Genomic DNA, 22111 nt, shown 5'->3' on the forward strand with positions numbered 1-22111 from the left:
CTCTTTGCAGATTTTTTCTATCTTGACAATCCTTCACTACTAGCTTGATATGCTCCTAGTCTTGAGATCAGCTCGTCATTGAAAGCTGAAGGTCTATTCTATCCTTTTCTGAGGATCATCTTGTTTGGCCTGTGTGTGGCTTTTTTAATTCCCCTCAATACATGGATGTTTCCGAGTGTCTTAATATTCCCCAAATTCACATCCCAGCATCTCCTCTGGACTTTATGTGGTCTATTTTATGTCTCCACACTTTGTCTCTTGCCACTGGTATCTGTGCATCTATATTCCCCCTGCAGCTGTAATGAGTCATTCCAGCTGCTTTTCAGCTCAAGCTTAGAGTTAGGTGAAACAGACAGCAGTCATTCAGGAAGCCCACAAATACGTTGGAACATTGCAAATAAGGTCTGTGATCACTCTGGTCTGAGAGAGGTAACTGTGAACTCGGCTGATGCCTCTTACAGACCAAGCCTTCACTGTGTCAGGCAGGAGGAGGGGCAAGGGGGAGTAAGAACATGATGAAATTTCTTACCACTTTGAATCTAGCTTTTTCCTAACTGGGTGTTGACTTTGTTGCTGTAGATCTTAGTTTGGCTGTTCTCCAGAGCTCCTGTAAGGTTATTTCAGCTAATTTCTGCTTGTTTCCTTATGTCTCCATGGGAGAACTTAGAGCTTCCTAGTTCATCATTTTGCTAATATTACTCTATGTGTTCAATTTTTAAACAGCTTCATAACTTTCCCTTGTACCAATGCATTGAAATTTGTCTAAATCTTCTCAAGATCATTGTGACTTAAATTGTTTCCTTTTTTTTTTTCATTAATCTCTTCAGGAAGATAATAAATTATATAAAATATTCATCAGGTATTTTTGGTAGTTACATCATGATCATTTTCTAAAAGTTATATGACAGGGTGAGACATATAAACACTCAAATATTCTGTTTCCATACTGAAAATAATATCCCCAAACTGTTAATAATTAATACTCTGATAATCACCTTGCCAGAATGTCTTTTTCTGGCACCGTTTTCAGGATTGCACCCTTGTTAGGACTGGATATTCTTTTAATAAACAAAGAAAAAGGAAACAAAGTAATTTTGCTGGTGGGAAAGACAAAAAGGTAAATTTTCTTTCAATTTGACATTTTAATTCATTCTTGAGGGTCAACTTTTTCAAAAATTACTCGTTAATCATTCCTTTAAATTGTGCGTGTGTGTCTGTGTGTGTGTTCTGTAAGATAGTTAATTGTTTCAAATGATGTATGATCAAGAAGAATCTTCATCATGGCAAGAAGAAAAATAGATTAGTATTTGGAAATTTCAAGTCTAACATGTGGTCAATAATTGTGGAGCAAATCTCTTGTAATAATTTACTCATATATGCAAATCCTGAGGAAAAAATTTTACTCATTGCAAAAAATTAATGATTTCTTTATCACCAGATAATTATACTCTGAGATTACTCTTTGAGAACAAACAAACAAATTAACTAGTTTCAATTCTCTTCTCACTCCATGGCTTCCTGCTTTAACCTTGCTCCTCCTACAATCCATATGCTGACAGCTGTCCTGTGGATTGCGTGTTACTTTCCTGTTATTAACATAACCTGTGAAGGCAGAAGAATAAAACAGAGTCGGCTTGACAGAGGCCTAACAGACAATGGATCCCAAATGTTGGCGTGTGGAACTGAATGATGGCCACTACATTCCTGTTCTGGGATTTGGCACCTATGCACCTGATGAGGTAACAATGGTGGTCTTGGGTTTGAGAATGAGAAAGAAAATAGACCTAGCATGAGTGGTGGAAGTTGACCTAGGTGGTCAAATCATTGAGTTCCTGTGTGAGTCTGGGAGACTCACTTGATTCCTGTAACCAGGCTAGAACTATTCCTCATACAAAGAGACAAAGTAGCCAATGTTCAGTCTGCATTGGGGTCTGATCATGCAGTCATCAACAGATTATTCCGGGTTTTCCTCCAGTTACCACCTATTTCCCAGGTTGACAAAAAACCACGAAACATAGCAGTCAAGAACACTGATAATCAGCTCTCTTGCTTAGAGGGTTATTGCATGGGAGTGGTTTCTCTGTCTACTTCTGCAATTCAAGACATTTTTCCTCCTACCAAGAAGACGTGATCCAGAGAAATATTTGTGCTAAAAGATTCTGGAAATGAGGTGAGTGACAAATGATGAGAAAGTGTTGCTATTCTGCTGTGGGGTAGCGTACTGAGTGTCATGCCATAAATACTCCACCTGTTGTTTGGCTCATACCTCTCCTACTGCTTGGGAATTTACCCCGAATGGAAAATATAATATCGTTTGAGGGAATAAGCTACAGTCTTCCAGGGCAAGGTTTCAATTATTTTCCTTTTAAAAGTACTTTCAATTGAAGCAAATAGAATTGGAGCTTGGACACAAAAGGGAGCAAGGAGGACAAGTCACTAGACTGGAATCTTAGAAGTTTGTCTTCCAATTTTGTCTTGAGATTATTTAGTTATATGACAAGGGATTAGTACCTAAACTTTGAGTCTCCTTTTCTCATTTATAAACAGGAGTAAATGTTCAGAGAAATATTGTGTAGACAGATGACAGAATTTGTTTACTTTGTAGTGCAAAGTGGTATGAACAGGAGGGCAGAGTCAAGGACACCACTGAAGCCTCATCTTTGGTAAACCTTTGAATGCTCCTCCTCCTAAGGAAAGAGCATACCCAGCTGATGGCAGTTACCAAGTAACTAGTTCCTCACAGCATCATAGAAACAGAAAGCTTCTGAAACACTTAGAAAGAAATGGAATATTATTCAGCCTTAAAACAGAAGGAAATCCTGCCATTTTCAAGTAGATGGATGAACCTGCAGCACATTATGCAAGTGAAATAAGCCAGACACAGAAAGACAAACATTGCATGATACCACTTATATATGAAATTTAAAAAAGTCAAACTCATAGAAGCAGAGAGGAATGGGGACCAGGGAGTGGGGGAGGAGGCTGTGGGCAATATGGGGAGATATAGTTCAAAGGGTATAAACTTTAAGTTATAAGATGAATAAGTTCTGGAGTACAGTTGTACAGCATGGTGACTATCATTAATAATAAAGTATTATATTCTTCAGATTTGCTAAGAGAGGAGATCTTAAGTGTTCTCACCACACACACACAAAAGTTAACTTTCTTATGTGATGGATATATTAATTAGCTTAATAGTGGTAATCGTTTCATAATGTGTACTTATATAAAAACATTATGTTGTGCACATTAAATATTTAATTTTTTATTTGTATACAATTTTTATTTAATGTGTTCTGTGTGACTACACTGCTAGAGCATTCTTAGAAGTTTTCACCTTGTTTCTTGGGACTTCGTTCCATGTACCTTTTGATTTTATGGATTTTGCTTAGTGAGTTCTCACAATATAAGTCGTATCCATTACTAAATCAATATGTTGAATCTTGTGAATTATTTCAGCAGATCACTGACCCCACGGGTGGGGTTGGGGACCATCAGTGATCAACCAGTGTTGGCCCAGGATTGAAACCGTTCATGTGATGCTGAACTTTTATTACTCACCAGGAAATTCCCAGGCAAACTTCCATGGGTTCATCACCACACATGCAGAGCTAACCTAAGACGTGAGGAAAAGCTGGTGCTTGGGAAGGTCAACCTTTGTGCCTTAGCTCTCTCTCAGTCATGTGTATATCCAACTACTACCTTTAGTTGCTCATCTGGGTTCCTAAGGGCAAAGCTGTGGAGGTCACCCAATTAGCTATAGATGCTGGCTTCTGTCATAGTGATTCCACTCATTTGTAAAATCATGAAAAGGCAGTTGCACAGTCCATGAAACAACATTGAAGATGGCGCTGTGAAGAGAGAAGACATATTCTACCTTTCAAATGTGCTGTGTATGTGGTGCATGTATGTGCACGTTTGTGACCGTGATTGTGTGGAGATGACAATTATATGATAGGATCAGTAGTTGTTTGGTGAATTGTGCTTATTGGTACAATATTTTTCACACATGTTCATATATTAAATCTAGTGTCAAAAAAGATGATGGTTTTTTCATCGTTTTGTTCAAATTTTATGATTTTAAAGTAAAATCATTTTACTTTTCTGAGCCTCAGACCATAACAGTGTGATTTAGCATTGACTACTGAATCAGACAGAACTGTGATCATATTATAGGCTTCCTATAATCTTGGTGACTAACTAGAATGTCTTACCATCTTGAATCTCAATTCTCACCTCTGTCAATAAGAGAGAGCACCATTTTCACCATCTCTGGCTTTCACTAAGTGGCATGACAAGCAGTTCACTCTGGGGTTTCAGGGGCTGGGTCTTTTGAGGGTGGGTTATCATTATTATTTAGGTTACTTAACATATATTGAACACTTACTATGTATTTTAAGTACTTTCCATGTATTATCTTTAATTTTTCAACACCTCTCCTAGGTAAACTATTATTCTTATTTCTTACACATGTAAAAATCTAAGCTCAGGCTACTCTCCGTGAACTCGTCTGCTGCCTCATTCTGAGTCTCTCTTCTCTTTGTTAGAAATCCCTGATGCACACTGGGCACAGGAGAAATATACAAGTAACATGACCAGTTCGTAGCAGCTTTGCTGTAGGTTTCTTGGTGCTGGAAGTATTTGACAATCAATTTGCCAGAGGTTTCCAACATTGAAACCTTTGTTGTATCAAAAGCCACTCATTCCAAGTATTAGGTATTAGAAAGGAAGACATAGGCAGCATAAAGTAACAACGGAGACAGAATTCCGCTTCTCATCAAATGTATAATTCACACATCCACGTGGTTGACTGCAACACACTTAAAAAGTGTCAAACACTGGTCAAAGTGAGGTAGGGGCATCTTCTTGGTTGTTTTGGAGGGATTGCACCTATAAGTTACAGAAACCAATATGCTCTGTCTTGGAGCTATGACATGAAATATCAATAGCTAATAGCTGTCAGACAGGTCCAGTTTGTTTGCAATGACATAATTATCCAATGCATATACCATTATAGCTTAAGCACAGTGTATGTCTTACTTAGATTATATCCAATTTTTTTTATTACTGTTGTTAAATAGGGAAAAGGACCATAGAGAATAGAACAACTAGGCAATGCTACATGGGATGCTATAAGGATAAATCCAACTCTCTGTAGCCCTTACATAGTAAGCTGTCTGAGGAACTGGGGAAAGAGATGGCAACTCATACATAAATGTTTTCAGTCTCAGTAAAGATGAATTGTGGCTTCCATCCCCAGTCAGATGGAGAATTTACTGTAGTCAACTCGCCAGTGAGGGGTTGGCCTTTCTCCTAGAGGACGGATGCCTTATCAAGACTCAGTGTTAGTCTCTGCTGCTGCTGACAGTCACCCATATCAAAATGGCGGTAGCTCAAACAACTTTGGTGTTGGCCATGTGATTGGCCCATGTGTAGTCTTAATCTCTTCCACTATGGCTATTCCATTCATGAGCCCATTGTGTAGGCACTAGAGTAGTCATGTATAGAGGCTAAGTAGTATCCAGGGGACAAGATATCCTCTTTACCTAATTATTGAGAGCCCCTCCTGGAGACTCTGGTGGTCATAGAAATCCCCCATGCAGAGCCATAGGTGCTCACAGTTAGAAGTCTGGGTCAGTCTTCAAGGATACGTTGAGTGTCTAGCAGATATAGGTAGAGTGACAACTGTGTCTGTCACAATCATGGACTCCATATAGTACACGTCTCATTTAATCCTCTTTACAACCTTTCTAAAAATTAACTATTATTTTCCCTTTAAACCAATCAGTATGCTTTAATTTTTCAATTTTATTTCAACTTTTTTTCAGGTAAAATTGACAGAATTCTAAGATGAGTAAAATGTGTGACATGATGACGTGGTACATGTACACTTTGTGAAAAGTTTCTACTCGTGAAGCTTAACGCAAGGATCACTTCCTATATTTACCTTTTTTTTTCTTGTTGAGGACATTTAAATTATATTCTCTTAGCAAACTTCAGTTATACAATATAGTATTATCAAATATAGTTACCATGTTACACATTAGATCCTCTGACCTTATTTTTCTTATTGCTGAAAGTTTGTACCATTTTACCAACCTCTCCCATTTTCCTCCAACATCGAGCCCCTGGCAAGCACTTTTCTACTCTTTCTATGAATTTGAATTTTTTTCGGATTCCACCTTACAGTATTTGTCTTTATCTGTCTGCCTTATTTCACTTAGTATAATATCCTCCAGCTTCATCTATGTTGTTACAAATGACAAGCTTTCCTCTTGTCCAAAGCTGAATAATATTCCATTGTATACATATACCATATATTCTTTATCCATTCATCCATCAGTGGACACATAGGTTGTTTACATACTTTAGCTATTAGGAATAATGCTGAAATGAACAAGAGAGTACAGATATCCCTTTGAGATAATGAGTTTGTTTCCTCTAGACAAATATGCGGAAGTGGAATTGCAGGAGCAGATGGCAATTCTATCTTTAATTTCTTGACATACCACCACATTGTTTTCCTCAGTGGTTGTACCAATTTACATTCCCACGAACAGAGCACAATGGTTCCCTTTTCTCTAGCATTTGTTATCTCTTATCTTTTTGATAATAGCCATCCTGACAGGTGTGAGGTGATATCTCATTATGGTTTTGTATTGCATTTCCCTGATGATTTGTGATGTTGAGCACCTTCGAAGGTACCCATTGACTATTTGTATGTCTTCCTCGGAAAAATGTCTATTCAGATCCTTTGCCCATTTTTAAATTGGGTTATTTATTGTTTTGCTATTCAACTGTATGTCTTCTTTGTATATTTAGAGTATTAACACCTTATCAGATATGTGATTTGAAAATATTTTCTCCCATTCCACAGATTGCCATTTAATTTTGTTGGTGGTTTCCTTTGCTGTGCAGAAGCTTTTTATTTTGATGTAGTCCCATCCTTTTATTTTTTCATTTATTGCCTTTGCTTTTGGTGTCTAATCCAAAACATGATTGTCAAGACCAATGTCAAGGAGCTTACCACTATGTTTACTTTTAGGAGTTTTATGAAGGTCTTTTTTGTTAATGGTTAAATTTCCAGGGCTCTAGGGTCTAGCACAATGTCAGGCACACAGGAGGCACTTAATAAATATTTCTTGCATAAATATTGAATGAGAGAACCTGGGATATGAAAGATAACAACAACAAAAAAAAACACATTAATGACTGTAAGAGCCCAGTTGAGTGGAAACTGGATGGAGAATGGATATTATGGACTCATTTCCAATTCTAGCCTCAAAATAGGTACTGGAATCTACATTTGTGTATATATCTATATCATCTATACTTATAAGTATCTCTATATCTCTATCTACATCTACATATAGATCAACATCTCTCCCCATCTATATGTTTAGATGTTTTTTCCATGTGCCAGAAGTTTTCCTGTTAGTTACATCTTTACAACAAATTTTTTATTGAGAGAGACTTGATTTTCTGTGTTCTATGGTGAAGCCCATTTCACTAAGTCATTTCAGATTAGACGTCATGTTTGGTTTTAGTCTGTGCCCCCCCAGGACAGACTAAAGGTTTCTTACCAAGGCTTGCACCATCAAGCAGGGGAATGGGAGATACGGAGAGACAACTGGTGAAACTGCTATGAAGGAAATAAATTGCCTCTCTCTGAGTCAGGTGTATTTCCAACCCTTCTTATTAATATTTTATAGGTTCCTAAAAGCAAGGCTGGAGAGGCCACCAAAGTGGCTATTGATGTAGGTTTCCGTCACATCGACTCGGCACACCTCTATCAAAATGAGGAGGAGATCGGCAGGGCCATCAGAGAGAAGATGGCGGATGGTACTGTGAAGAGAGAGGACATATTCTACACCACCAAGGTGCTGTGAGGGGAGTGATGAGAGGTTGCTGTCATCACAGAAACAATATTTTGCAAAAAAATAAAAGTCCGTATTGGTTTTACTAATTTGTTTATCTCCTAATATTGCATGATAGAAAAACAGAAAAAGCTTTCTATGCCCTGAAATGAGTTAAGAGTGGGGCCCCGTTGCTCAACCTCTCTGATCATCTGTCAGTGTTCATATGTGAAGAACAAATAATGATACTTTCTTCTTCATCTGTCGTATGGATGGACTGAGCCACTGTGGAGTGAATCCACTGCTTTTATCCTTCAGCAGATTCTCTCAGGACATATCCTAGTGAGAATAACATATTATTAAGAAAAGGGACCCAGACTAGGAAATACGTTTCTCATGTCAACATTGAGTTTACTGAAATGCGTAAAATTTTTTGAGGTGGAAAACACTACTTCCAATGTCAAGAGAGCTGAGGTCTCTACAGAATTATCCTATGTATTTCAACATCAGTGATAACGTGTTCTAAGAATGTGGGCCTCTCAGCAGGGCTCTTTTCAGGCATTTATTATATGGGACAGTAGGTTCCATTTCCCCTTACCTCACATTGCTTGACTTTCCTTCCAGAGTTGACTTTTCTAACCCTTTAAACACTGAAGTTGCTTTTCCTCGTCAATCTAACTATTTTTACATTTTGCTTAGAGTCACTCAAATAGATCTCAGTTCACCATAAGGAGGTCATTTATATGAAGTCATATAAATTTAGCCCCAGCAGCTCTTATTTTTAGACCACCACAGTAGTTTGTTACTCACTTCTCAATCTTTTAACTATGAGGTTTAATTTGGGTCCACAAATGTGGGAAATCATAAGCCATTTTTTTATTTCTTTTTATCACTGCAGCTTTGGCTTACTTGCCTTCGACCAGAATTGGTTAGACCAGCCCTGGAAAGATCACTGAAGAAACTTGGACTGGACTATGTCGATCTCTTCATCATTCATGGGCCAATTGCTATGAAGGTCAGCTTCTTCTTCCCTTTGTTATGCTCAACTGTATTTCCTCACTGCTATTGCACCTCCCTTCTCTCATTCCAGCTGGGTATTCTGGGTTCTTACTCAGAGAGGTAGGTTTGAGTGTGGTGGATAGAATTGCTAAATGATTTACAAGTCTCCTTGACAGTTATGTCACTTTACTGTCAAAAATTATTTTTCCTCATCCCAAAGCCTTCAGAAGCACTGAAATTCAATGATCTCAGTGTCTCCACCTCAAAGAGTTGAGGACACCACCTTACATGTCTGATTGACATGCTGCTGTCTGTAGTCTCTTAGTGATTAGGTTCCTCAAGAATGTTGAGTTACAACAGATTGCAGAGATACAATGGGAAATCCCCACCACTTTAGGGGGAGAGTCCCCCCCATATGGTCCTCTCAGTCACAATCAAGAGTGAGACACCCTGGGATGGTGCATTTTACACCACTGGGGTCCTTTGGGCTTTGCTGATCCAAAGGATCAGTGACAGTGGATGTTCACTGAGCACACCTGGTATGCTCACTATCTCTGAGTTGCATTATCATAAGCTGGAGATAAAACACATTCCTCAATAGTAAAGGTAAGTCCTGTTATCCAAACCAGTGTGTCCCTGGGAAATGAAATCAATTCCAACCTTGGGGGAGAATTCATTCTTAGTGAAGTTCAGGGGTTTGTGTGAAGAGAAGGGTAGAGGTAATTGGGGGAGAGGCACTTTGCTACAGTCTCTCAGGTGCTGCTGATCTTTCTTCCTCTCATGTCTTCTCTTATAACACAGAGACGCACATACACACACACAGAAAAATACACACAAACACTCCGATTAGCCTCTTGTAGGTCTTGTGACCAAGCTCCTTAGGCACAGGAAAGTAATTCTTAAAAAAAACAAACAAACAAAAAAAAAAACTCTTCTTTATCCTCTCTCTCCTCTCCATATTCCAGCCTGGGGAGGAGCTTGTGCCAAAAGACGGAAGTGGGAAAATAATTTTAGATACAGTGGACTTCTGTGACACATGGGAGGTAAGTACCTCCACTGATGTACAAGAGACTCTGAGTGACGAGGTGGAGATCACTGGATCAGAGTCATAAAGAATGGGTTCTGGCCCCATAAGTTGTCTGTCATCGGCCACATTGCTGCACTTCTCTGTAGCATGGTGTTCTCATCTGTAAAGGAAGGGAGCTTAATGGGATGACCTCTAAGGGCTATTCTTCATCTAAACTTCTGTGGTTTTAAGTATGGATTTCTTTGCCCAATGATCAGCCTGAGCCTAGGAGCCCTATAAGTGATGTTCAGTCAAACTTAAGAGGAGTTAGTGCTCCATCTCAAGATGGACAAACAAGCCCATGGAAGGAGGGAATGCTGTGTCTGACTTAGCAGCAGATTGGACTATAGGAGAGTGAAGCATGCACTTATGTAGCCCTTCCCACCACACGTTTCACCCTTCGAGGAAAGAATAAGCATCCAAACCCTCTACTAGGAAATCCGGAGAGTTCTTCTTCGCCCTTGACTGGGACACCATTGCGCAATAGCTAATCCAGTTGCTATTAGATGCCAAGTGGAAATTGGCACATGGAGGGGGATGGGGAGGGAAATTGAAAGCATCTACAAGTCTGGTTATCATCCTGGATGTCCATGTAATAGAAGCAAGGAGACAAAATATGTGTGTATAGCAATAAAGGACATTAGGAAACAAGGTATTGAAGTGATAAAATGGGTTCAGTCAAATCGTGACATATGTGATAACAGATTTCCTGTGTTTAAAACATTAAATGTCAAATGAAAGGGCCAAAGTACACGAAAAGTTTACCACACATTTCCCTCCTCCCCAGGCTCTGGAGAAATGTAAAGATGCAGGATTAACCAAGTCCATTGGGGTGTCCAATTTCAATCACAAACAGCTGGAGATGATCTTGAACAAGCCAGGGCTCAAGCACAAGCCCGTCTGCAACCAGGTGAGCCTGGAGCCCGCTGGGTCTTCATTGCTTTCTGCCCTTCAGTCATTGTTGCTTAATTAACAGTCCTCAAATTTCTGTCTCGATGTCACCTGTGTAATGATAGCTCCTTTTACTGCCATAGGAAATGCCAAAGAAGGAACAGGTTGAATGGCATGGGAAGAGTATTGGTTCAATTCTTCAGAGGTGGATTTGAGGTTCCTATGAGACGTCCAAGTGGAAACACTGAGTTGGCAGATGGCAATAGTGGTCTGGAGCTCAGGAAGGCAGTCAGGGCTATATTTTTGAGTATTGCTTCATGGATCGTAATTAAGTCAATATTTAAGGATTAGGCAAAGGGGTGCTGGTTAGGAGATTGAAGAGGAGATTGCCAGACAGGGAGAGAGAAAATGAGGAGAGTGCGGTGTCAGGAAAGCCAAAGAAGAGGCATGAAAAGGTTTGTGTGAGCCATAGGGTGGACCCTGCTGAGGAGCAGCCAATCCAAATAGGGATGGAAACAGCTATTGGGTTAATGACATGGAGTCGGTGACACCTCTCAGGAACAGGTACACAGAGGTGAGAGAAAATGCCAGAGAGAAAAGCAAAGGAGTCGAAAGTGAGGAAATGGGAAATTATAATTAAAGGAAATAATTCCTAAGAATAACACCCAAGGCTGCCAATTTTTAAACACTGTGGCATTGTAAAGCTGTACAGCTTTTCTGTAAAACAGATTGAAAATTACTCAAGACACCATTCAAATATTTATACATTTTGTCTTAGTTATTTCATTTCTACCAATCTAGTTCTAGAAAATAATTCAAAATATCTTAAAATGTGTCCCTCCCTTCCCCGCTTCCTCCTCCTCCTGGTTCTTTTTCTTTTTCATCACTTTATCTCCAATTAATTTGTGAAATAAACTAAGCCTTTTTTCCTTTAAGTCTTCCCACACAATTGATGTAACTGATTGATCCCTGTGATACAGTTTGATACAATACTGTATTTTGTACCCTTGTATATTGGAGGATACATAGAAAGACTTGATCACATACATATGTCATTGTGAATTCATGAATTTTAACAAATGTGATGTTTTCCTATCCAACGTAGTTACTTTTCTTACTGAACATCATATTACAACATTTTATTGCCTCTTCAATTGATTTTCTGAGTCCTTTCACATACTTCATTGTCTTTCCTGGCTTATTCACTTTCTAGAGTGTAATTGTTCTAGGCTCAATTTGTAGCTTTTTTCCCAGACCTGCAATCAGCCATTTTTTCTAAGAAATCTTAGTTTCTTTCAGTAGGAAATGACATTTAGAGGCCACAACCTGGTTGTACGAGTCTTTAATCATTTTAAACACTAAGAAAAATATAAAATGAGCATTGTTTGATCATTTCTGAAAACGAAACCAACTGCATTTGAAGCTATTTTCAGAAGGTGCATGGGAAAAAACACCAATTTGAAAAATATAGTACATATATTAATATAGTGTTAGATCGCCTTTCAAAATCTTTTCACATTTACATGTTATTAGCTCCTGTATTCTGATAGCTTTTCGTCTTGGCAACTTACAGGTGGAATGTCACCCTTACCTCAACCAGAGCAAACTACTGGAGTTCTGCAAGTCCAAGGATATTGTTGTAGTTGCCTACAGTGCCCTGGGGTCCCATAGAGACCCAAAATGGTAATGAGAATATTAGAGTTAACCTATGTCACCAACTCTGTTGATGAAGAAACACATTTTTTTTTTTTTTGTGAGGAAGATCAGACCTGAGCTAATGCCACCACAGCATGGACTGACAACCGGTGCATCAGTGTGCACCTGGGATCCGAAACAAGGCCACCAGCAACGGAGCGTGTGCACTGAACTGCTACGCCATGGGGCACGCCCCCAAGAAACACTTTTCTTAAGTTAATTTTTAGCATTTTATTGTGGAAAATTTCAAATATAAATTGTGATCACAACACTGTAGTGATCAATGGATGAATGGATAAAAAAGAAGTGGTATTTATACATAATGAACTACTATTCAGCCACAAAAAAGATGAAATCTTAACATTTTTATAACATGGATGGGCCTTGAGGGTACTGTTCTAAGTGAAATAACTCAGACAGAGAAATACCATATGATCTCACTCATAAGTCAAAGATGAAAACAACAACAAACAAACAGATACAGAGATTAGAGAGGTGGTTACCTTAGGGTGAGCGGGAAGGGAGGAGGGTGAAAATGGTGACAGGACACGTGTATTGATGGATGGTAATTAGTCTTCGGGTTGTGAACAAGATGTAATCTACACAGAAATCGAAGTATAATGATGTACACGTGAAATTCATGTAATGTTATAAAGCAATGTTACCTAAATAAAAAAATAATAGCGTAGTGAGTTCCCAGGTACCATCCCTAGGCTTCAACCATCACCAACATTCTTTCATTCTGTTTCCTCTCTACATACATCTACTGCAACCCCACTCTAAATATTATTGTTTAAAGTGATTTAATGTAAATCATTTTTTTTTCTATGGGGAAGATCAGCCCTGCGCCAACATCTGATGCCAATCCTCCTCCTTTTTGCTGAGGAAGATGGGCTGGGCTAACATCCGTGCCCATCTTCCTCCACTTTATACGGGACGCTGCCACAGCATGGCTTGAAAAGTGGTGTGTTGTTGCGCGCCCGGGATCTGAACCTGCGGTCCCCGGGCCGCCACAGCCGTGCGCATGCACTTAATCGCTACACCACCTGGCCGGCCCAATGTAAATCACTTTTTTTTATAATTTTTTGTTTATTGAGTTAACATTCGTTTATAACATTGTATAAATTTCAGGTGTACATCATTATACTTCTATTTCTGCATCTATTACATCATGTTCACCACCCAAATACTAATTACAACCCAACACCACACAAATGTGCCAAATTATCCTTTTTGCCCTCCTCCCTCCCCCCTTCCCCTCTGGTAATGTTCACTGCAGCGTTATTCACAATAACCAAGACTTGGAAGCAACCTAAGTGCCCATCAAGGGACGAATGGATAAAGAAGATGTGGTATATATACACAATGGAATATGACTCAGCCATAAGAAACGATGATATCCAGCCATTTGTGACAACATGGATGGCCATAGAGGGTATTATGCAAAGTGAAATAAATCATTTTTTAAAGTAAAGTTTACACAGCTTGTCATTCATAAATTTTAGTTGTCTAATTTTGAAAAATGTATGTACTCTATAACCCGACCCCTGTCATGAAACAGAAACTTTCTCTCTCCCAGCAAAGTTCTTTTGTGTTCCTTTTCAGACCATTCTTCCCATCCCAAGGCAACCATCAGTCTGATTTCTTTTTCAACTTAGATTATTTGGTATGTGCTAGTACTTCACTTATATAAGGAGTCATAGAATATTTATTGTTTTCTGTCCAGCTTCTTTGGCTGAGCATAACATCTGTAAGATTTATCCACGTTGTTGCAGGTATCTTCTTCAATCTCCTTTATTGCTGAGTAGTATTCCATTGCATGGACATAAATATCACAAATTGCTTCTCCATTCACCCGTCAATGGAAATATTGGTGGTTTCCAGTTTGGTACTATTATGTATGAATCTCTACCAATATTCACGAAACTCTTTTTTAATCATATCGCATTGCGCCTACTTCTCTGAATTACCTGAGGAACTTGGAGAAAAGATTAATCTGGATTTTCAGTCCAGTACCCTTCAAATATGTATGTTTTGATTTTTGTTTTCAGGGTGGAAAGGGATAGTCCATATCTCTTGGAGGATCCAATCTTGAATGCCATTGCCAAGAAACACAACCGAAGCCCAGGCCAGGTTGCCCTGCGCTACCAGCTGCAGCGGGGGGTGGTGGTCCTGGCCAAGAGTTTCAATGAGAAGAGAATCAAAGAGAACTTTCAGGTACAGGCTGAAGAGTCTCTCCAGAGGGAGGAACCAGTGCTGCTGTGGGACCATCTCTCTTGCCTTTCAACCCCCACACATGTTCATTCAATCCTATGTATATCTCTCTGTGTTCTATGAGGGCAGCTTGGAAGGGTGGGAAGGGAGAGCACTGGCCTTAGAGTCCTAAGTATTATGGCTTCTAGGCCCGATTTTACCGCCCCCTGCTTGTATGACACAGAGCACATTTCCTCTCTGTTTTTCCATCTGTTGTAGGAGTGCTTCATTGCAGGGGAAGCTTTAAAACCCAGGTTCCTCTCCTTCTCCAACTCTACCAGAAGAGCCCCTATTTGTATGTCAATATCAAACCAAATAGCATTAGCTGCTTTCTTAAACCATCACAACACCCCAGCACCGTTGTTGACCACCATGGTACTTGACATGGCTCTGTTAGATAGTTTTTCTTTATTAAACTAAAATTGTTAGCTTATATGTCTCTGTTCTCTCTAGACCATGAGACTCTAAATATAGTGATTCTTCTGGATCACCTTTTCGCACCTTTTCCCCAGAAGAGCTCTTTGGAGGTAGGATCTAGATATACAAGTTTATAGATGGATGAAAAATGAACAAGTATAGTTTTTCTGTAAATTCTCCCTCATACATCTCCTGGTGCCTTAGATCAATCAGTTGTCTTCAACTTATTTTGTTGTGAATCTCATGAGAATTGTGAAAAACTACTTAAATTCTATCCCGTTTTAAGGTAACAGCTAAAAATTCTATCACAAGTTTAATATTTGCAAAAGAAGACATTCAGAGCATATTATTTATTATGTATTTGCTCTAAAACCTTGAAGCTGTAGATTTAGTTCAATCTATAAAAATATCAAATACATAAATATAAATCTCATAGTTAAACAAATCAGAAAAATTTCCCATTTTATTTTTCAGTTCAGTTCAACATGTTAATACATACACTTATGATAACCAAATCACTTTTGGAGTATATTTTTAAGATGACTGAACAGGTGGACAGGTAGCTGACAGACAGATAGATAGTTAGATAGACAGACAGATAGAAACGTAAGGCACTGAGTTTTCCATAAGTAACCCCTGCTATTAAATAATGAGCTTCCCACTTTCATATTTCTCACCAAAGATCAGTCTGCTTTGCTATTAATGGAATGTCCATTAGGGGCTATGCATTGCAAAATAAAAAAAATCAATACTTAAAGAAAAGAAACTTTATTGAAAGGGAGAACTCTCTGAATGTAAGACGTGTCACAGATATCAATCAGAAAGAGTTTTCTTTTACAGAGAAGAGTAAACACCACAAGAGAGAGAATGGTGTTTGGAGTTGGCATGAGCGGGGGATATAGTCAGATAGTTGATAAGGGAATTCTTTTTCTGAAGGGCGACAGATACTTGGAGACGACCTAATGGGGAGTTGCTCTTCCTCCCAATACTTGCCTGAGTTCAAGGCTGTCAAATTCTAGGAGCTGGTGGGGAAGGAAAAATCTGACTAAAGTTGGATCATGTCAGCAAGTATTCTGTCCAGACTGTCCTATTGTCCCTTTGTTTTTTTCTTTTCTGTCACAGTCAATTCACTTGGAAAGATTTATGATTGATGAATTGTGAGCCTTTCTTTTGTGAAGTGGAGAGAGAAGGAGAGGGAGTGGGGAAGGAGAGGTGGAGACCACAGGCAGAAGACTTCTCAGGCCACTACATCTGGAAGCTGATGACAGGGAGGGCTTCCCTGGACGCTCTCCTTGCCTCCATCCAGCTGGAAAGTCCTCAAGTTCCCAGGGAGAAGCCAGCTGCCTTGGGGGAGAGTTTAATGTGATACTCTCCCTCATTTCAGGTTTTTGACTTTGAATTGACTGCAGAAGACATGAAAACAATTGACGGCCTCAACAGAAATTTCAGATATGCTAAAATACTCTTGTAAGTGACCTGTAGATTGTTTTTCACAGGTTGTTTTCTGTAGCATGCAGGTTAGCAGAGGAACTAGACTTCTCTAAATCAGGATGACAGGTCTTATTTTTGGTGTAAGAGTGAAACAGGAGCTTCCTGTAGACTCAGACCAGAGCTGATTCCAGGGCTCAGTCTCTGACTCAACAGAAATGTGATTGGGTCCAAGTCAGACCACAGGTAATATTGCCAAAGTTTGCATCACGGGGAATTCACTAATTTTATTCCCCGAATCTCTGTGTCTGGTGAGCTTCCACACAGGGCCACTTACCCATTCAACAGGGAAGGCACAATGCCTACAGCCCACTATACTTTTAGGAGCCTACAAAATGTATCATCTTTAATTCCTTTTAAAATCAGGAGAAAAAATGATTATATTAATAATGCAAACATAAGAATGAATCCAGGCTGGGTTCTATTCATTTTTATCCTTACACAACAGTGAAACGTAACATTAATATTTTTTGGAGGAAGGGGCCCAGGAAGGCAAATGTGCATAGGTTCTGTGCAAGTCCTACCGCGGCCCTGCTTCCACTAACTCTCCAAAGTGTCCAGTGACATTTCTCTTAATGGGCATTCCTGTTCCAAGACAGCATCCATTTCTTCCAAATTTATCTCTTCATTGGCCTCTTTTCCCATCACAACTCCCATTTCCTCAGCCATGTCATCTCACTAGAGTAAATTTTAAATGGATCATGGAATTAACTGACCCTAACATTAGTGACTGATGTGTGCCCAGTGGCACACCCCAAAACGACTTCATCTGGATTCTCTGTTTCTTGTGGCAAGTCTTACTCCATGGTGGTCTTTGTCCATCAGGAGACCATCCCCTGGGAGCCTCCACCTCCTTTGACTTTGACTTGTTCACAAATGTAGTATTCCAGGTGTTCAGTTACTGCAGGAGCATCTCAGGATAAAGAAAAAGAAGACTCATCGAACTGAGAAGTTTGGAAGGGAGTTTAGAAATGAGAGGAATAAAACTATAGTTATAGAATAAAGATCTAGTTCGAAAAGAAAGATCACAAAATTCTCCTTCTTGTTTGTAAAATTATATCATGATTCTGAGAAAGTAACTTTTCTCTTTACAAAGGCTTTTAAGTGTAAGTCTATGATCTCCTTCATTAGGCTGTGTATGCTAGTCTCACTCATCTTTGTGGTCCTATGTCAACAGCACAATTCTTGGCCCTTAGGATTTCTCAGAATGCACTATTTGGTGAAATTGAATTTAAAGGGAAAAATTTAAAAAGGAAAACATGAACATGGAAAAAAATGGAAAACAACAGTAATACTAATTATTGAATAACAAGTATTCTCATGAATTATCAATGCAGAAAATAGTAATGACATTTTGTTGGTGTGGTTATGTAGGTGTACATGTTGTCTCCTCAATAGACTAGAAGTTTCTTAATGGAGGGACTCTGGATTGTTGAGGGTGCTCAGTACATATTAGTTGAATGAATGTGTGAAAAAGAGCAGCAAAATCCTTACCATGATCATTCTCATTGGCTAGGGACAACAGTTACACCTGGTGCTTAAAAGACCACAGCATTTTAGCCATAGTTCTTACTTATAAAAATATAAATTGTCATTTAAATCAAACGCTCTGCCACTTTGGCATTTATTTATGTGTGGATGTGGGAATTGGGCATGCAGGTGGAGTTTGCACATGGACAGGGAGCCTGCACGTATGTGTGTCAGGGTAGTAGGAGGGACATGGTTGTGAATTTAGTTTTCATCCCATCCTAACTGCATCCTCAGTCAAAACACCTCCTTGATGGTGTGAAGACAGAGTTAATGAATTAATATCCCTCCTTCTCTTTCAGTGCTGTTGATCACCCTCATTATCCATATTCTGAAGAATATTGACCATGAGCTATCCACCATTAGCTCCACCAGAAGCTTACTGCTTCTAAGGGTGTGGAGAGGATTTCTGTACTTTGCAGAGGTGATTCAAAGCAGCATCTCTAGTTTCAGGATGCTGTCCTCTCTTTTTTTCATTTTCATTTTTTTTTCATTTTGTGAAATAATAAACTTCAAAATAAGGATGTTTGCATTTTGTGATTATTAAAATAATATATACAAATTATAGATAACTAGAAAATAAAAAGGAAATGAAAGATAATAAAAATAACTTTTAATTATCTCATTTAAAATTTCTTGAATTTTGGTGCATTTTCCATAATAATTTTCCTATAGAAATGTGGGGTCTGTGTTTATTTACAAAATTGAAATAATCTTCAATAAACCAACTGTATCCTATTTTTTAACTTAATGAAAATATTTTCCCTATCTATGAAATATTATTAAAAGTTCCAGTATTATATTTTGCTTGTTGTCAAGAAGTGCATCTTATTAATTCATTTAATTTCTTAATCATCTGTCTATGTTTTGGCGTTTTGATTAGTTCTTGTGTATTTTCCCATGGTTTCATTTATTCATTCAGCAAAAACTTTACTGAACATCCTTTATGTGCCAGACATTGTTTTAACAACAAGTAAATGGGCAAGGATTAAATTAAAATGAACAGTGTCTTGAGTTTACAGGCTAGTGGAGGAAGAAGATCATGAAGGACATAAGGAGTACTGACTGTTAGAAATGCATACGTGCCTGTTGGGAGACAATTCCATATGGTCTCACATTTTCATATGCCTGATTATCAGAGGCACTGACTACCCTGCATTCCACACTATTTTTTCATGAAGTTTGTCTAGCAAATAGCCTTGGAATGTAGAGATAGTGGCTCCCTCCAAAGAAATGGAAGGCAAGATTACTGTCCAGTTATATGAAGAAAATATCTCCCTCCACAGAAATGACAGGGATGCTCAGTGCCTGCTATAATCCATCTGAGTTCCTGAGACCCAGGTTTCCCTCTTGTAAGTCAATCTGCAGGTTCAGGTGTCATGTGGGCGCCTTCACTTCACCCTGTAGAATTGGGGGCTCAAGGACCTAGCACTGCAAACCTTATTGTGGGAAACATTTTCACAATCTATTCATGTATCAAATCATCATATTGTAAACCTTAAACATACATAGTGTTATATGCCCACTATATTTCAATAAATCTGGAAAATATGCTGTTACCTTGGCTACAGCTATTGTTGTGAGTAATAAATAGTCCTTCTTCTCTGACCCACAAGTATCATGACTTCTACCAGGTTACATGAAAATGTGGGAAGTTAATTTTTAGCTTACAGGTCAGTTTAAAATCTTTGATCCTTTGTTACGCTTGACAGAGATATGGAGAAAAGTTATGCCAGTAGAAAGGAAGTAGTGGTGGGCAGTGGGAATGTTAGGGGCTATTTTAAATGTCATGGTCAGAGAAGACTTCACTGAGAAGGTGGCTCTTAACTAAAAAATGAAATGAGACAAGAGAGTGAGCTGTGTGGATGTGTGGGAGAGTATTCCTGGACACGGAACAGAAAATGCTAAGGCCAAGAAGAAAGTGTTCCTATAATATTTAAGTGACAGTAAGTATGCTAATGCTGGTGACCTTTAGTGAGCGAGGGAGATACTAGTAGAAGATAAAGTCCCGATCTGCCCTGTTGGGAAGGGCTATGTCATGTAGGCTTTCAAAAGGACTTGAACTTTATTTCTGAGAGAAATTGAGAATGATTGTGGAGTAGCTGCATAAGCTGACATGCTTTAAAAGGATCAGTCTAGATGTTATGTTGAGAGGAAAAAAGGGAGATAAACTCTCTTTAGGGTGTCCTACAAAAGTTCAGCTCAGAGATGATGTTGGCTATGACCATGGTATGAGCAGTCAATGTGGTCAGAAGTTGTTAGAATACGGATGTATTTTAAGAGTAGAGACAACAAAGCTGTCTTACATATAGGATATATGGTAAAAGGAAAAAAAAGGAGTCAAAGTTGACTCAAGACATTTGGAGATAAGGAACTGGAAGGGAGGATTTGCCATTTGCTGAGATGGAGACCATGTGGAGGAGCAAATTTTCACAGGAAGATGATGACTTTAATTTTAGCCATGTATGTTTGAGATGCCTATTAGGTAACTAGGTGAAGATGCTGTGTAGACAGCAAGGCGTACAAGTCTAGAAGTAGAGGAGAGGTCTGGACTAAAGATACATATTTGGGATTCGTCAGAATATAGTGGCCATTTTAAAGCCACAAGGGCAGATGATCAGAGATTAGATTAGATGAGTGAGTGTGGACAGAGAAGAGAAGAGCAATGAAAGATCCCATCATTAAGAAGTTGTTACAAAAGTGGAGGAACCAGCAGAGGACTTGGAGAAGGAGGGGCTACTGAGGTACAAGGGATAGCAGGTGATTTTTGTGTCTTGGAAAGCAGATGAAGGAACTGTTTCAAGGAGAAGAGTCAAATGCTACTAATAGGACAAGTAAAATGAGGATTAAAAATTGGCCATTGGATCGGAATCTAATAATCAAAGTGCAGTGTGATTGTAGCAAAGGTTAAAAAGGGATCTGTTAGATAATAGCCCATTGCATCAGGGATGTGAAATTCCTTAGAAAGAGAGAAGCAGGTAACTTTTCTTTTAAGACTGACATCATCTCAGCCCTATTATCTTACCCACTTCTCAGTACACTCCGTTCGTGGTCTTAGTTTATAATTCCTTCCCAGGATATGTTGACATCGTCTTTGTTCACGGACACAACTCAAGTTTCTCAGTGTTTTGACATCCTCACTCCTGAGAGTTTCTACTTGTAGCTACACTACACGAGGTAACTGCTCCCATATTTGCTTCTTAGAAGTGTTTAATCTCTGAAATTTTAACTTTGACACATTCCACCCAATCAATTCTCTTACACTGTGGTATATTCTCCAGCTCAATCCATTAGGTTCTTGATTCACCATTAAATACAGTCACTGAGTCTCTTTCTCCTTTTTCATCTTTTCAAGTCCCATAGAAGTTTACCCATTCAAATTAGGTTAAATAATAAATTGAATTGAAGTGAAATCAGACTCCACTCATTCTCTCTACATTTCATCTTTTAACAGATTTGCTTCTGGGTGAGGCCTCCTGGCTTTTTCACCTCTTAGTCTGTGCTTGTACCAATCACAGAGGATAAATACACCTAAAAACAAGAAAATTGCTCTGCTTTTATTAATATGGATCCTTTCATCTGAAGCTGAGACCCACATCCACTGGAGATTCTTATTTGTTTGACTGTGGTAAATTTATGCATCCCTTTATTTTAAAAACTCACCAAGCAGTTCTAATTGTGGCCAAGGTCTGAAATGTCTAATCTAAAGACCATCAGGTTCTCACTATGAGTTCAGTGGTCAAGGTGTTTGCCTTCCCAACACCCATTCTATTCCAAATGGTTTGTTTAGATCACTCATGCTCGCTCCATGGCCCTTGACATGTAATCACCTTGGGAAAAGGAATGTGACCCAATCCTGGCCAATGACACACGAGAGGAACGGTGCTAAGGGCTTCTAAGACAGGGTCCCTCACTCCTT

At 38.9% G+C, this 22111-nt stretch overlaps 1 protein-coding gene across 2 annotated transcripts; it reads left to right on the top strand.

Annotated features, from left to right (window-relative positions):
* Positions 1-1655: 1655 nt before the first annotated feature.
* Positions 1656-18537, top strand: LOC101407234 (aldo-keto reductase family 1 member C15-like). Of its 2 annotated transcripts, none has more exons than XM_004425406.3 (9): positions 1656-1739; positions 7713-7880; positions 8755-8871; positions 9821-9898; positions 10709-10831; positions 12386-12495; positions 14559-14724; positions 16562-16644; positions 18495-18537. In XM_004425406.3, the coding sequence occupies exons 1-9, from the start codon at positions 1656-1658 to the stop codon at positions 18535-18537; spliced, it is 972 nt and encodes a 323-aa protein (XP_004425463.1). The 2 variants fall into 2 exon arrangements, with proteins under 2 accessions (XP_004425463.1, XP_087277034.1); XM_087420908.1 differs by having other exon boundaries at positions 16562-16635; positions 18486-18537.
* The last annotated feature ends 3574 nt before the right edge of the window (positions 18538-22111 follow it).

This window comes from Ceratotherium simum, chromosome 32 (assembly GCF_057802395.1).
Source record: "Ceratotherium simum simum isolate JZ-2026a chromosome 32, ASM5780239v1, whole genome shotgun sequence".
Lineage (NCBI taxonomy): Eukaryota > Metazoa > Chordata > Mammalia > Perissodactyla > Rhinocerotidae > Ceratotherium > Ceratotherium simum.